Consider the following 17,194-nt stretch of genomic DNA (forward strand, 5'->3'; position numbering starts at 1 on the left):
CTGTTGCCAAGGTATCAGTGTCTTAGGTGTTGTGACTTCTGATTATGGGGCTACTTGAAGTCAGATGTACACACAGTGACTGACTTTATTCATGAATTCTATATATATAACAAAGATGATGTGACTTACCAAACGAAAGCGCTGGCACGTCGATAGACACACAAACATACACACAAAATTCAAGCTTTCGCAACAAACTGTTGCCTCATCAGGAAAGAGGGAAGGAGAGGGAAAGACGAAAGGATGTGGGTTTAAAGGGAGAGGGTAAGGAGTCATTCCAATCCCGGGAGCGGAAAGACTTACCTTAGGGGGAAAAAAGGACGGGTATACACTCGCGCGCACACACACACATATCCATCCACACATATACAGACACAAGCAGACATATTTAAAGACAAAGAGTTTGGGCAGAGATGTCAGTCGAGGCAGAAGTGCAGAGGCAAAGATGTTGTTGAATGACAGGTGAGGTATGAGTGGCGGCAACTTGAAATTAGCGGAGATTGAGGCCTGGTGGATAACGGGAAGAGAGGATATATTGAAGAGCAAGTTCCCATCTCCGGAGTTCGGATAGGTTGGTGTTAGTGGGAAGTATCCAGATAACCCGGACGGTGTAACACTGTGCCAAGATGTGCTGGCCGTGCACCAAGGCATGTTTAGCCACAGGGTGATCCTCATTACCAACAAACACTGTCTACCTGTGTCCATTCATGCGAATGGACAGTTTGTTGCTGGTCATTCCCACATAGAATGCGTCACAGTGTAGGCAGGTCAGTTGGTAGATCACGTGGGTGCTTTCACACATGGCTCTGCCTTTGATCGTGTACACCTTCCGGGTTACAGGACTGGAGTAGGTGGTGGTGGGAGGGTGCATGGGACAGGTTTTACACCGGGGGCGGTTACAAGGGTAGGAGCCAGAGGGTAGGGAAGGTGGTTTGGGGATTTCATAGGGATGAACTAAGAGGTTACGAAGGTTAGGTGGACAGTGGAAAGACACTCTTGGTGGAGTGGGGAGGATTTCATGAAGGATGGATCTCATTTCAGGGCAGGATTTGAGGAAGTCGTATCCCTGCTGGAGAGCCACATTCAGAATCTGATCCAGTCCCGGAAAGTATCCTGTCACAAGTGGGGCACTTTTGTGGTTCTTCTGTGGGAGGTTCTGGGTTTGAGAGGATGAGGAAGTGGCTCTGGTTATTTGCTTCTGTACCAGGTCGGGAGGGTAGTTGTGGGATGCGAAAGCTGTTGTCAGGTTGTTGGTGTAATGCTTCAGGGATTCCGGACTGGAGCAGATTCCAGAATGAGATTTTCACTCTGCAGCGGAGTGTGCGCTGATATGAAACTTGCTGGGAGATTAAAACTGTGTGCCCGACCGAGACTCGAACTCGGGACCTTTGCCTTTTGTGGGCAAGTGCTCTACCAACTGAGCTACCGAAGCACGACTCAAGCCCGGTACTCACAGCTTTACTTCTGCCAGTACCTCGTTTCCTACCTTCCAAACTTTACAGAAGCTCTCCTGCGAACCTTGCAGAACTAGCACTCCTGAAAGAAAGGCTGTGGCTAAGCCATGTCTCCGCAATATCCTTTCTTTCAGGAGTGCTAGTTCTGCAAGGTTCGCAGGAGAGCTTCTGTAAAGTTTGGAAGGTAGGAGACGAGGTACTGGCAGAAGTAAAGCTGTGAGTACCGGGCGTGAGTCGTGCTTCGGTAGCTCAGTTGGTAGAGCACTTGCCCGCGAAAGGCAAAGGTCCCGAGTTCGAGTCTCGGTCGGGCACACAGTTTTAATCTGCCAGGAAGTTTCATATCAGCGCACACTCCGCTGCAGAGTGAAAATCTCATTCTGGAAACATCCCCCAGGCTGTGGCTAAGCCATGTCTCCGCAATATCCTTTCTTTCAGGAGTGCTAGTTCTGCAAGGTTCGCAGGAGAGCTTCTGTAAAGTTTGGAAGGTAGGAGACGAGGTACTGGCAGAAGTAAAGCTGTGAGTACCGGGCGTGAGTCGTGCTTCGGTAGCTCAGTTGGTAGAGCACTTGCCCGCAAAAGGCAAAGGTCCCGAGTTCGAGTCTCGGTCAGGCACACAGTTTTAATCTGCCAGGAAGTTTCATATCAGCGCACACTCCACTGCAGAGTGAAAATCTCATTCTGGAAACATCCCCCAGGCTGTGGCTAAGCCATGTCTCCGCAATATCCTTTCTTTCAGGAGTGCTAGTTCTGCAAGGTTCGCAGGAGAGCTTCTGTAAAGTTTGGAAGGTAGGAGACGAGGTACTGGCAGAAGTAAAGCTGTGGGTACCGGGCGTGAGTCGTGCTTCGGTAGCTCAGTTGGTAGAGCACTTGCCCGCGAAAGGCAAAGGTCCCGAGTTCGAGTCTCGGTCGGGCACACAGTTTTAATCTGCCAGGAAGTTTCATATGGAGCAGATTCGTTTGCCACGAAGACCTAGGCTGTAGGGAAGGGACCGTTTGATGTGGAATGGGTGGCAGCTGTCGTAATGGAGGTACTGTTGCTTGTTGGTGGGTTTGATGTGGACGGACGTGTGAAGTTGGCCATTGGACAGGTGGAGGTCAACATCAAGGAAAGTGGCATGGGATTTGGAGTAGGACCAGGTGAATCTGATGGAACCAAAGGAGTTGAGGTTGGAGAGGTAATTCTGGAGTTCTTCTTCACTGTGGGTCCAGATCATGAAGTTGTCATCAATAAATCTGTACCAAACTTTGGGTTGGCAGGCCTGGGTAACCAAGAAGGCTTCCTCTAAGCGACCCATGAATAGGTTGGTGTACGAAGGGGCCATCCTGGTACCCATGGCTGTTCCCTTTAATTGTTGGTATGTCTGGTCTTCAAAAGTGAAGAAGTTGTGGGTCAGGATGAAGCTGGCTAAGGTAATGAGGAAAGAGGTTTTAGGTAGGGTGGCAGGTGATCGGCATGAAAGGAAGTGCTCCATCGCAGCGAGGCCCTGGACGTGCGGGATATTTGTGTATAAGGAAGTGGCATCAATGGTTACAAGGATGGTTTCTGGGGGTAACGGATTGGGTAAGGATTCCAGGCGTTCGAGAAAGTGGTTGGTGTCTTTGATGAACGATGGGAGACTGCATGTAATGGGTTGAAGGTGTTGATCTACGTAGGCAGAGAGACGTTCTGTGGGGGCTTGGTAACCAGCTACAATGGGGCGGCCGGGATGATTGGGTTTGTGAATTTTAGGAAGAAGGTAGAAGGTAGGGGTGCGGGGTGTCGGTGGGGTCAGGAGGTTTATGGAGTCAGGTGGAAGGTTTTGTAGGGGGCCTAAGGTTCTGAGGATTCCTTGAAGCTCCGCCTGGACATCGGGAATGGGATTACCTTGGCAAACTTCTCACCTTCAGCCCCACTCCCAGATTCAACCAAACAGCCCTCGTCAAAGATTTACTGTCCTACACTCGTACTCTCTGCTGGAAGTATCACTTTGCCACGAAGAAAAATGATCCTAATCCTACCCCTAATGATCCAACTCCCCAAGACACTATCCAAATTGAACCCTGCCTGGAACAGTTCCGTCCTCCGTCACAGCGGGACCCACCTCCTCTTCCTCAAAATCACCCTCTCCAAACCTTCCAGGAATTTCTGACTTCCAGCCTTGCCTCTCAATCCTTCTTAAAAAACCTTAATCCTCCTCCCAACATCACCACTGCTGAAGCCCAGGCTATCCGTGATCTGAAGGCTGACCGGTCCATCGTCATTCTTCCGGCGGACAAGGGTTCCACGACCGTGGTACTTGATCGTCGGGAGTATGTGGCTGAGGGACTGTGTCAGCTTTCAGACAACACCACATACAAAGTTTGCCCAGGTAATCCCATTCCTGATGTCCAGGCGGAGCTTCAAGGAATCCTCAGAACCTTAGGCCCCCTACAAAACCTTCCACCTGACTCCATAAACCTCCTGACCCCACCGACACCCCGCACCCCTACCTTCTACCTTCTTCCTAAAATTCACAAACCCAATCATCCCGGCCGCCCCATTGTAGCTGGTTACCAAGCCCCCACAGAACGTCTCTCTGCCTACGTAGATCAACACCTTCAACCCATTACATGCAGTCTCCCATCGTTCATCAAAGACACCAACCACTTTCTCGAACGCCTGGAATCCTTACCCAATCCGTTACCCCCAGAAACCATCCTTGTAACCATTGATGCCACTTCCTTATACACAAATATCCCGCACGTCCAGGGCCTCGTTGCGATGGAGCACTTCCTTTCATGCCGATCACCTGCCACCCTACCTAAAACCTCTTTCCTCATTACCTTAGCCAGCTTCATCCTGACCCACAACTTCTTCACTTTTGAAGACCAGACATACCAACAATTAAAGGGAACAGCCATGGGTACCAGGATGGCCCCTTCGTACGCCAACCTATTCATGGGTCGCTTAGAGGAAGCCTTCTTGGTTACCCAGGCCTGCCAACCCAAAGTTTGGTACAGATTTATTGATGACATCTTCATGATCTGGACTCACAGTGAAGAAGAACTCCAGAATTACCTCTCCAACCTCAACTCCTTTGGTTCCATCAGATTCACCTGGTCCTACTCCAAATCCCATGCCACTTACCTTGATGTTGACCTCCACCTGTCCAATGGCCAACTTCACACGTCCGTCCACATCAAACCCACCAACAAGCAACAGTACCTCCATTACGACAGCTGCCACCCATTCCACATCAAACGGTCCCTTCCCTACAGCCTAGGTCTTCGTAGCAAACGAATCTGCTCCAGTCCGGAATCCCTGAAGCATTACACCAACAACCTGACAACAGCTTACGCATCCCGCAACTACCCTCCCGACCTGGTACAGAAGCAAATAACCAGAGCCACTTCCTCATCCTCTCAAACCCAGAACCTCCCACAGAAGAACCACAAAAGTGCCCCACTTGTGACAGGATACTTTCCGGGACTGGATCAGATTCTGAATGTGGCTCTCCAGCAGGGATACGACTTCCTCAAATCCTGCACTGAAATGAGATCCATCCTTCATGAAATCCTCCCCACTCCACCAAGAGTGTCTTTCCGCCGTCCACCTAACCTTCGTAGCCTCTTAGTTCAACCCTATGAAATCCCCAAACCACCTTCCCTACCCTCTGGCTCCTACCCTTGTAACCGCCCCCGGTGTAAAACCTGTCCCATGCACCCTCCCACCACCACCTACTCCAGTCCTGTAACCCGGAAGGTGTATACGATCAAAGGCAGAGCCACGTGTGAAAGCACCCACGTGATCTACCAACTGACCTGCCTACACTGTGACGCATTCTATGTGGGAATGACCAGCAACAAACTGTCCATTCGCATGAATGGACACAGGCAGACAGTGTTTGTTGGTAATGAGGATCACCCTGTGGCTAAACATGCCTTGGTGCACGGCCAGCACATCTTGGCACAGTGTTACACCGTCCGGGTTATCTGGATACTTCCCACTAACACCAACCTATCCGAACTCCGGAGATGGGAACTTGCTCTTCAATATATCCTCTCTTCCCGTTATCCCTTCCCGTTATCCACCAGGCCTCAATCTCCGCTAATTTCAAGTTGCCGCCACTCATACCTCACCTGTCATTCAACAACATCTTTGCCTCTGCACTTCTGCCTTGACTGACATCTCTGCCCAAACTCTTTGTCTTTAAATATGTCTGCTTGTGTCTGTATATGTGTGGATGGATATGTGTGTGTGTGCGCGAGTGTATACCCGTCCTTTTTTCCCCCTAAGGTAAGTCTTTCCGCTCCCGGGATTGGAATGACTCCTTACCCTCTCCCTTAAAACCCACATCCTTTCATCTTTCCCTCTCCTTCCCCCTTTCCTGATGAGGCAACAGTTTGTTGCGAAAGCTTGAATTTTGTGTGTATGTTTGTGTTTGTTTGTGTGTCTGTCGACCTGCCAGCACTTTCATTTGGTAAGTCACATCATCTTTGTTTTTAGATATATTTTTCCTACGTGGAATGTTTCCCTCTATATATATATATATATATATATATATATATATATATATATATATATATATATATATATATATATATATATGAATATAACAGAGGGAAACATTCCACGTGGAAACAATATATCTAAAAAGAAAGATGATGAGACTTACCAAACAAAAGCGCTGGCAGGTCGACAGAACCACAAACAAACACAAACATACACACAAAATTCAAGCCCTCGCAACAAACTGCCGCCCCATCAGGAAAGAGGGAAGGAGAGGGAAAGACGAAAGGATGCGGGCCTCAAGGGAGAGGGCAAGGAGTCACCCCAATCCCGGGAGCGGAAAGACCCACCCTAGGGGGAAAAAAGGACAGGTACACACCCGCACACACACACACACCCATCCACACACACAGACACAAGCAGACACATTTAAAGACATTTAAATGTGTCTGCTTGTGTCTGTGTGTGTGGATGGGTGTGTGTGTGTGTGCGGGTGTGTACCTGTCCTTTTTTCCCCCTAGGGTGGGTCTTTCCGCTCCCGGGATTGGGGTGACTCCTTGCCCTCTCCCTTGAGGCCCGCATCCTTTCGTCTTTCCCTCTCCTTCCCTCTTTCCTGATGGGGCGGCAGTTTGTTGCGAGGGCTTGAATTTTGTGTGTATGTTTGTGTTTGTTTGTGGTTCTGTCGACCTGCCAGCGCTTTTGTTTGGTAAGTCTCATCATCTTTCTTTTTATATATATATATATATATATATATATATATATATATATATATATATATATATATATATATATATATATATTGAGACTTACCAAACAAAAGCGCTGGCAGGTCGATACACACACAAACAAACACAAATATACACACAAAATTCAAGCTTTCGCAACAAACTGTTGCCTCATCAGGAAAGAGGGGAAGGAGAGGGAAAGACGAAAGGATGTGGGTTTTAAGGGAGAGGATAAGGAGTCATTCCAATCCCGGGAGCGGAAAGACTTACCTTAGGGGGAAAAAAGGACAGGTATACACTCGCACACACACCCATATCCATCCACACATACAGACACAAGCAGACATGTATGTGTGGATGGATATGGGTGTGTGTGCGAGTGTATACCTGTCCTTTTTTCCCCCTAAGGTAAGTCTTTCCGCTCCCGGGATTGGAATGACTCCTTATCCTCTCCCTTAAAACCCACATCCTTTCGTCTTTCCCTCTCCTTCCCCTCTTTCCTGATGAGGCAACAGTTTGTTGCGAAAGCTTGAATTTTGTGTGTATATTTGTGTTTGTTTGTGTGTCTATCGACCTGCCAGCGCTTTTGTTTGGTAAGTCTCATCATCTTTCTTTTTAGATATATTTTTCCACGTGGAATGTTTCCCTCTGTTATATATATATATATATATATATATATATATATATATATATATATATATATAGCTATTTTTCAACAACAGATGACTCATCAGTAGTTTCTATAGTAGCATACTACAATCTACATGTTACCTATGATCACAGACAGTCAATGTGACACACAACACTCATGGTAACATGTCCTGGATATTCAACAACACTCAGCAGGATTTCACAATATGATGAATAGCATCTTTCATGAATAAAACCAGACACAGTGTGTACATCTGACTTCAAGTAGCTCCATAATCAGAAGTCACAACACCTAAAGAAACTTTTGTGTCTTTAGAAGATTGTGACAGAAGCTGCTGCTTTTTCACTTTCCAATCTGTTTCAGTAATGGATGTTAAAAATCATTCTTTTCCATAGTCTCGTTTACTATAGGGTGTATCAGTGTTTGGATATCATAAAATATCATCTGTCGCGTAATGTTGAACACTAAGACATACTTTTTCTTTCAGTTCATCTCCTGCCGTAATTTTTTTTCTTGCAATTGTCAGCTTCTAGAATCAGACTTTTTTGTTTTGCATGGTATGCCCCAAATATGCATATTTTTTTGTTCTTAATTTTATTGCACAGTTCTCTGTCATTGCTGACACACTTGCATTCTCGCAGTTGATGGTATCTCAAGTACTCTGTGCTGTAGTCACAGTCCAAAAGCATCCATTTTGTAGATGCTGTCTTCTAATGTTCAGTCTTTCACATTGTATAGAAATACCAAACAAAGGCAACATTTTACAAACCGTAGTCTTCAGGCTATTTCAAAATCCAAACATGTAAGTAGTTTTATAATTTCAAGAATGGCCATAGAGCTTGTTTAATCTGGTATTTTTTCAGTGAAGAAACAATACTGCGTAAGTAGCAAAACACAAATTTTACACAAGATAGAAAGACCTGTCATGAATAGATGAGGCTTTCAACAGGGATGCTAAATTTGCATTGTACTGCTACAATGAAATTTCAGACTGTATCAAAAAGTGAAACAAAGAAAATATGTTTTAGGAATCTTAATTACAGCAGATACGGAGAACACTCTTGGTGTTTTTGGCAGGATACGTTACTTAAACAGTATTCGTTTGTCAGTCTCCTGTACGACTTAATGCTTATATGTTGTTTTCGGTGCTGAAAAAGCTAGTAGTAACACCATTTTGAAATGTTTACTAATTGTTATTGAAAGACTTCACAATTAGACTTCAAATACACACACACACCATTCACGTAGTTCTGATATTGTTTGTACATTTGCTCAAGAAAAAAGTGCCAACGTCATTCAGGCAGCAATAAAGACCCACAGAACTACACTGCACTATTACGCATGGAAGAGAAGCCTCAAAGATAATGTTCATTGGTAAGAGATGTTGTCATAAAAGTAGTGGCAATCTGTAGGAAGTATGGTTTAAGTTCTTGTAAGTGATCCCAATTGGCATTCTTGATTTTCTGTCTTTCTTTGTAAAGGTTCAGAAAGAAAATATTCCCTAGAATTTTTCTCAGACATCTCGGGTTTTATTCCATGTATTGTTGAAAATGCACTTGTAAAAATATAATTTGGAAAGTATACTGTATCACCCTCAGGTCCATAACTGTTAGGCCCCCCCCCCTTTTTTTCCAGTTCTTTGAGGCATAATTCAGTCACACAACCACAGACTTTGCTCTGCATAATCGGTGAAAAAAGAGTAATATAGTTAATGGACTTTGTAAGGTCGTTGCTGTTTTCTTGCCCATATCAAGACATATTTTCTAGAAGGAGTAACTTTATGTCCTTTAAGCTTTGTATTCAATGGATTTGAGAACTTAGCCACATTCCATCTAAGTATGACCTTTCTCCAAAAACTTTTGGGAATTGGTACTTCAGTGTCAATCTAATCCTAAAAGAGCATTTGGTAGTCATATGTTTCTGTATTGATATGTGCAGCCATCAGAATACAAACGATTTGGACAGGATTATCCTTAATCATTTTTGATGGGGTTTCCAGTATATATGAAGCAAAATTTGATGCACCCAATTCACCTTCATTTTATCAAACCAGTATCATACTGCATTCTACACTGTAAAGTTATGAACAGCCAAATTTGTTTGTAATGAACTGCACTTGCATGTAAAAATGTAGTTACTTTCGGGCCTGCAAGCACATGATGTGAATTGAGAACAACTTCTGCTGGGTATCTTTCTTACCTAGGTCTTTTTGCAGCCTTGCCTGCTCTTCACGTTCCATGTGCTGCTTCCACATCTTCACTCAATTTTCGAGCCTATAACTGCAACACGAGTTGCACTGGACTACGTGGAAGTAAAATGAGCTAAAGTTACCCTCCTCAAAAATAAAGTTAAAGGTGGCCTAACTTAATGGTAGAACCTTCTCCATATTACATTTTTCCTTGTAGAGTCCATACAGCTGTGTTTACATTGTATAATAGCCTCAAGGTTCTGCTTGAATGTGTTAATATGATGGCAGTTTCGGAAAGCAGTCGAGGAATTCCTTTATGAAGGTTCTCCCATCTTTATTTTTTAGGTTGGTTTATTTGAAAACATGATAATTCTGAATTTGGCTTCGTCCCATGTGTAGAATTAGCCGACCAATATCAGACAATCCATTTGTTAATCCCAAGAGTATTGAAAAACATATTTTTGCAAACCTTATGTTTTCCCAGATTGCTTCCTTTTCCTGTCACTGTTTAAGACACCATAAAATCCTTGGCATTCTTTTTCAGCATCCTTGCTTCTCTAGTCTTCAAATGAGTTATCTGAATTTTCTGGTAAACAGTGAGCACGATCGTGTAGTAATAAGTGTGAAGAAGTAATGTTGTCTCCAGTGGGAAACAAGACTGCTGTATCATTATGAGCATTCTAGGATACAACCAGCAAAGTTTCTAGATAAAAGAAATTATAAACCAACTTTAGAGGATCAAAGTTGAAGTTCAAATTCATGTTTTTATGAAAACAGTGTCAGTAATAATAATAACAACTCAAAGAAGAGGAAGAAGATTACCTGTGTCATTAGATGGTGCAGGAAAAGTAACTGATAACCCCATATACAAAATCAATGCTTCATCTGTGGATGAAACTTCACTGTTACTACTGTTGTCAGTTGTTGTTTGTTCTGCATTTACAGGAGAACCTTCAATTAAGTGGATATTATAAAAATCTTCGGTAACAATGACTAAAGCACAGAATGAGTGAAATGTGGTGTTCTAATTTATATCAAAAAATAAAGTGGCAGTTTCTACTCAGTTTCATATTTACAGTGGATTGTTGTTAATCCGAGGTAGAAAGTAAGATAATTTTATTACTGCTATCAATCGCGTCAGGAAGGAATCATACACTAATTTCTGCCGAGAAACAATTTCTCCCTCAATAAAAACATCATCCTGTGCTGTCCATTTTCATGAACTACAGCTACAACTGATTCCGAACACTGGGAGACTCGGGGCAAACAACAACAACGTGCTGTGAGTGCATGCTTTTCTGCATTTACATGGTATTGTTTACCAAATCCAAAACCCTTTATTTACACAGTATTTTTTTGCATGTATCTTTTCTGCAGTGCATAACAATAATGGAAAATATATAGATGGAAAAAATGGAAAATAAGGGAAAGACAGCTGCTTACCTATAGTGGACTGATGCATGGTGTACAGAAACACTGTAATAGAAAACAGTTAACACTATTCAGGCTCTTGTTCCTTTTCATACAGGTGTGTGTGTGGGGGGGGGGGGGGGGAGAGGAAACACACACACATGTACACATGTTTGCAATAGCAGCTGTCATATGTATGCAGTATTGTTTATTTTCTTTGTAAATAATGAAAAAATCAGCTTATGGCAGTAAGAGCAGATGCACTTGCAGTGGTTTCTTCACCAACAATTGTACCTCACTGTCAAATGTCCAATTTTCAGAAGGTCTTTTATCAACTCATTCTGTGGTCAGTGCATTAGATGCTGTGCCAGTTTTGAAATAAGTTTAATTTCTTAAAATGATGATGAATTTTGTCTTATTGATATTGAGGCCCATTTTGCTGATCATTTGCATTATCAGTGATTAGGACCACATCAACAAGAGTGTGAATGTTGTTGAGCCACTTTCTGTTTAATTCCCATTTCCACATCTTCCAAACCATCTGGGAAAATTGCTTTCAAATGAAGGGTGAGTGAAAGTGGAGATAAGCTCACACTTCTACGGTATCCATCTCTTAATTATGAACCTAATTTAATACATATTATTTGAATTTGCCAGTGCAGTTTGATTCCAATATAAGGTTTTGATACATAGGATGTCCTCATGATCTGTATCCAGTTTTATTGGAACTGTATCATTTAGGCACTGCACTCAATCAAAAGCTTTTTTTTAATAATGTGTAAATCACAGGCAATGTCCTTTCTTTGTTCGTAAAGATTCTGGACAAGCATAGTGTTCCAGCTATAGTTTCCCTTTGACAGTCCATATGTATTATTTGTGTATTAATCTTAAAAATATTTTAAATGTATGACTAATGTGTATAATATTCACATTTTCTTGTGTTTGTCATCGTAGACAAAGAATTAAATGTGCATTGCAACCACTGTTTGGTAGCAGCATCTTGTTTTATCAATGATGCTAAATATTTGACATAGAGCTGTAATGGGTCTTACATTAGCAGTTTTAGTGGATTCAATATGGACCAACTACTTTTTCCTCTGTTTTGAATCTCTATTATCATGATCGATAGGCAGTTAAACAATTGCTCTTTTCAGTTCCTTTCAATGGCCTGTTGTCATTGACAGCATGACTGCATTAAATTTTCCACAGATAAAAGTTAAATTTACTAAACTGCTGGGTTTGTTACATTAGATCAGTATCTCACAATGTGTAATACTCTTTTGCAAATATAATCTTTTGGAAAATGTGACTTGTTCCCATTTTGGTGGCTGCCTAGTTAGTTGTGATATTGACATTCATCCTCTTCAAATGTCAGAAAATTCCAGTGAAGAATAATCAACAACAATATTGAACTAAAGGAGACAATTTGTTAAGATTTGTTCATCAAGAAGTAAATGAAAAGTGAAACATAACAGCTGGAAGTGCAGACCACACTTAGTGAAGCGGTTATTATTTTATTTATCTTATTGCACTATAAACTTAAATGCAAATAGCATACATAATTGTATAATTTTGTAAAATAAATAGAACTAAAACACTAAATGTATAAATTAATTATATGATCCAGACATTCAACCTACTGGTCCTTAGAAGAATGATTATAATGTAGTTTTGCATTCATGTTTAAACCAGGAGATCTGTAATAGATAGGTGTGGCTGCCAGCTTTGATACTCCTTTAGAACTACCCACGTGATACATACAGCTTAAAGTATCCTGCATCTGTATCTCCAGGGGAAAGGGTACAGGGTAGGAACAGAACCCCACAGTTAGATATAATAATTGAATTTAAAATCTGTAAAAAAAACAATAGTTCTCTGTGAAAACAGACTTAGAACTTTAAGACATTATGTCTGGATTAAACCTTGCATTCTTTCTGTTGTGTGTCTCACAGTCTTGATTATCAGACCAACAGAGACTAAAATGCTGGACTTAAGCTTGAGAGGAGTGAGATCAAATCTCCATCTAACCAATTTGATTTAATTTTTCTAAATTGTATCATGTGAATATTGGTAGGTTGGTTTAGTCCCGATCTTTCTCCAACTGAGCCTAACTGTAGTCTTATAATGGTATCTCCGTCTACAAGATGCTTAATTTCACTCTTCCTTAATGTTCCTGTAGGCTTTGCAATTATTTCCATGAGATGTTCTGGCTTAATTGATAAAACTGAGTTAGTAAACTACTCACAGAATATCCTTCAAAGAATTTTCTGAGTTCAGTTATTCTGTGTGCCATTGAATTCCAAGAAAAGTGATGTACTTTCATTGATATTTCATTTTTGACTTATCATTTTTAAATTACAGTGTTCTGAAATTGTAAGTTACAAAACTTTCAACACTTGAAGAATGTATTTTTGTTCTAGGGTGGAGGAGTACTGGGAACCACAAATGGAAAATCTGGACACACTGGTTGTAATTCGAGAAATTCCTACAATACATATACTTCTTTCAAAAGACCCACTTGATAAAAATGAACCAGGGTAAAGCATTCATTGTTCTATATTCCACTGTACTGGAAAATACTTCTACTGTTTCGTGGGCTGTTTTTCATGTGTTTTACGGTTAAACAACTAATTTATATTTGATATTACAGCTATCAGGCACCAGGAAGTTTCGACACATTCTGGCGATCCACAGAAGGGTCTTCTGAACATGTGAGGAAACAGAATCAGCCAAAACGCAACAGGGGTCCTCGGGTATCTAATGAAGAATTTGCTGCAATGGGATTACGATCAGATCAGAGAAAACCAAAGCATGCTGGCAGTGGTAGGATACCACCAAAATCTGGTGGAGATAGGCAGAGGAGAATTGGCACATCTGGTGGGGGCTCTGAAAGTAGTCAACAAATGTGAATGTGAAATGGAATGTAATTCCCTATCAAAAGTTCCTATACATTAACTGGACCTATTTTGTCTGCATATGTTCTGGTAATAAGGTGTTGCACAAAAAATAATGTCACTTTTGCATTTGAGTCATAAGATGTACTTATTACCTATTGAACATTGCTGCCATATGGAATTTGTACAAAATATATAATTACACAGAATCAGTTACTTTCTTATACACTTGTGTTAATTAGACACACCAATTTCTCTGACAGGAATAACATTAAGTAAAATCTTATTTCTGCAAAAGAGAAGGGCACATGGTGCTCAGCATGTAGAAAGCATTCACATGAAGTTTACTCCAATACAAAACCGTTAATGAAGTCTTAAAGTAAAATATTTAGTGAGGTTAACAGAGACTCCAGTGAAAATATATGAATAACAGTGCAGCCGTGAGAGAGGAAAAAGTGAGTGAGTGAGTGAGTGAGTGAGCGAGTTTGTTTGGTAAGTACTACAGCCGTCATAAAGAGGAGAATTCTATGTCTAGTATTGGAAGGTGCTATCAACACAGTGCCAGCTGGAGTGGCCGAGCGGTTCTAGGCGCTACAGTCTGGAACGGCATGACTGCTCTGGTCGCAGGTTCGAATCCTGCTTTGGGCATGGGTGTGTGTGATGTCCTTAGGTTAGTTAGTTTTAAGTAATTCTCAGTTCTAGGGGACTGATGACCACAGCAGTTAAGTCCCATAGTGCTAAGAGCCATTTGAACCATTTTGTTATAAACACAGTGGAATAAAAGTTGAAAATGCTGTGGTGAAATAATATTTTATGCTCAAATGGTGTAACATCATTGGTTACATAGTGGATTTTTGATTATATTGTTCGCACTGGAAAGTACACAGTTATTAAAGTGAAGACTTAAGTTGTTTCGGCACTACTATTTACAAATTCATCATTTTAAAAGTTTAATTTCAGTGCTTATATTGACACAGCAATACTAGAATACTCCACTTAAAAGTGCACAAATTATGTAGAGAGTAATAAATTGCAATAGCACAGCTTAATAGTTATAACATGTATCTAATTTCTGGAGAAATTCCACAAAACCATTCATACAACTCACTATTTTCACAATGAGTCTTGCTTTACAGGGCATAGTGTTCAAAGGTGTTTTTGTTTGTTGAATGTCACAGGAGAGGAATGTTGCAACTGGTACAAAATTCTTTGGGTAGCGATCACCAGTTAGTTAATACTTTTACACCACAGGTGGAGCTCATCAGTGTCATAAGTAAGTTAGAATCAACTGAGTGAAGACACTATTCTAATTACAGTTGGGAGTGCAGGCAACAATTAAACTGCAGCCTTGAGAATGCATCTTACTCTGGCACAAAGATCTTGACACTCTGTTACTAATATGATAACACTGGAATGAAGCTGTTTTGCAGAGTGACATTCAAAGACGGGTGCAAGTGATGCATTGTCTTCACTCAGACATTAAGACATATCATAAATTACAGCAAGTGTGCCCATGCCTGGAGCAAGGGAGAGGCCGCTGCTGCCCGTCCCCCCCACCCCTTCCCCCCCCCCCCCTCCCCGCATCCACTCTTAGGGAAAGGAAAAAAAATATAGTGTGGACAGGTATTTTTCTTTCAAGAAAATGATTTTAAAATGGATATTACATAGCTTTTTAACAGGGTTAGAACTGGAGTTTTTTTATGGCTACTTAGAAGTCACCATTTGTCTTCCAAAATATTAAAAATACTTCTACCCCCAGGTAAAGGCACCATCATACAAACTATCAATGGGTGCAGTTGTGTGATGTGGCCTGCATCTGAATAATTCTGGTAAGAAGTTACTTCCATGGCTAATTGCCAGAAATATCATGTCTGGCTAATGCAATATTGTAATGTTTCCGCTAGATTGTTTTTCAGATGAACTTTTCAAAATTAAATAGCTGCACAAAAAATGCCTTTGTAGTTGAAATGGCTACTGTCAAAGCAAAATACTGCAGCACTTACAAATCTGTGGATCTGAGAGAACACTCATTTAGTAACTTTTGTCTACAAGTAAAAAGAATGCACTCATGTTGATACAGAAATAGGAGCAATTTGAATACCAGCATGTTTTATCAGAATGTCACTTTAAAGTCACTGAAACTGAACAGATAAAAGTAGCTAGATAAAAGCTAATTTCATGCTATTGTAGAACTTCTATAAGAAAAGGAAAGTGGCTGTCTGTATAAATCAAATCAGTGTTAGGTCAGGTGCCATACAGATTAGTGAATATTGTGTTAACAGGCCTTGAGACTATGCCATAACAGTGGAACTGGCAACACATAAGCTAGTGTGATAACAGTTAACATGCACCGGCAGAATATGTCTCAATTTTTACAAAACATTCAAAGAGTATTAATAATTGCTTTTGCCATGTTTAAATAAATGTGTGTCAATAACTCATTGCCTCTACTATTCGGTGAGTTGTTAATCTTTGCTCCTAAATTAGCTTATTGACAGACTTAGATATGCGATAGTAATACACATCTGTAAATGTGGAGATAGGCAGATCAGCTCTTAGTTACAGACTCAAAATTCAATCCATTCAAAAAGGCTTGCCAAAGTGACACACAATAATTGTCTTTGGCAAGTTAAAACTGCATGCAGGACTGAGAATTGAAATTCAGTTCCCTGCACTTTGAATTGCACTACCTGAGTGTGCCTCAGAGACCAACTGAAAGCTTCAGCCTGCCCTTTCTTGCCTCTTCCCTCTCCTTCCCTTCCCTTCCCTTCTAAATCGTTCTTTAAGTTGGTCTCTGAGGAAAGCTCAAATGGTGTAATTCATATTGCAATGCATGAAAGGCAGGGATTCTGGCCGAGCAACAATTTTAACTTGTCACATTCCTAATCACAGAATACTTTGCTTTAAGTACAGAAATTAACCATCAGTTACCTACAATAGTGTACAAACTTCTTTTGTTACAGCATAATTTGCAAACTGTCTCCTATTTTAGCATTCATAAGGGACTGTCTACATAAAGTACTGTATATGATGTCATAAATGTTGTCATTGCAAAGTTAAACAGCAGTTGTATCCTGCTAGTATGTTCCATCATTGACAAATCGTTTGATAGTGTGTACCATAAAATTCTGCTTGAGAAACTAAAATTTAAGAGTTACTTCTTGCATGAATTAAGTTTGACACAAAAGAGAGGTTCACATTTCACCAAATAAATAAAACTGAACAAAGAATGGAGGAACACAAAATGACATCTCACAAAGTTCAGAATTGGTTTTACTCCATTTTTCTGGTATACATAGCATTCTAGGGACTTTGCTGATATGTTAAAAAACAACTGCTTGCCCATACAATAACAGTCCCATATTGGAGACAATCCAAATTATAAGTGTACAGGCCTTAGCTG

General features: G+C 41.2%; 1 protein-coding gene and 1 non-coding gene across 3 annotated transcripts in view; one reads left to right on the top strand and one right to left on the bottom strand.

The window, feature by feature from the left end:
* The window catches only part of LOC126251340 (ribonuclease P protein subunit p25-like protein), a 58,637-nt gene extending 44,622 nt beyond the window's left edge, over window positions 1-14,015 (top strand). For both annotated transcript variants that reach the window (XM_049951700.1, XM_049951701.1), the window contains exons 4-5: window positions 13,318-13,434; window positions 13,548-14,015. In XM_049951700.1, the coding sequence (XP_049807657.1) occupies window positions 13,318-13,434; window positions 13,548-13,806 (376 nt within the window). In that variant the 3' untranslated portion in view covers window positions 13,807-14,015. The remainder of the gene's footprint in view (window positions 1-13,317; window positions 13,435-13,547) is intronic.
* On the bottom strand, window positions 1,359-1,433 carry Trnal-caa (transfer RNA leucine (anticodon CAA)). The gene has a single exon. It is a non-coding gene; the product is annotated as a tRNA-Leu (tRNA).
* Window positions 14,016-17,194: the final 3,179 nt, after the last annotated feature.

This window comes from Schistocerca nitens, chromosome 4 (assembly GCF_023898315.1).
Source record: "Schistocerca nitens isolate TAMUIC-IGC-003100 chromosome 4, iqSchNite1.1, whole genome shotgun sequence".
In the NCBI taxonomy this organism is placed as follows: domain Eukaryota; kingdom Metazoa; phylum Arthropoda; class Insecta; order Orthoptera; family Acrididae; genus Schistocerca; species Schistocerca nitens.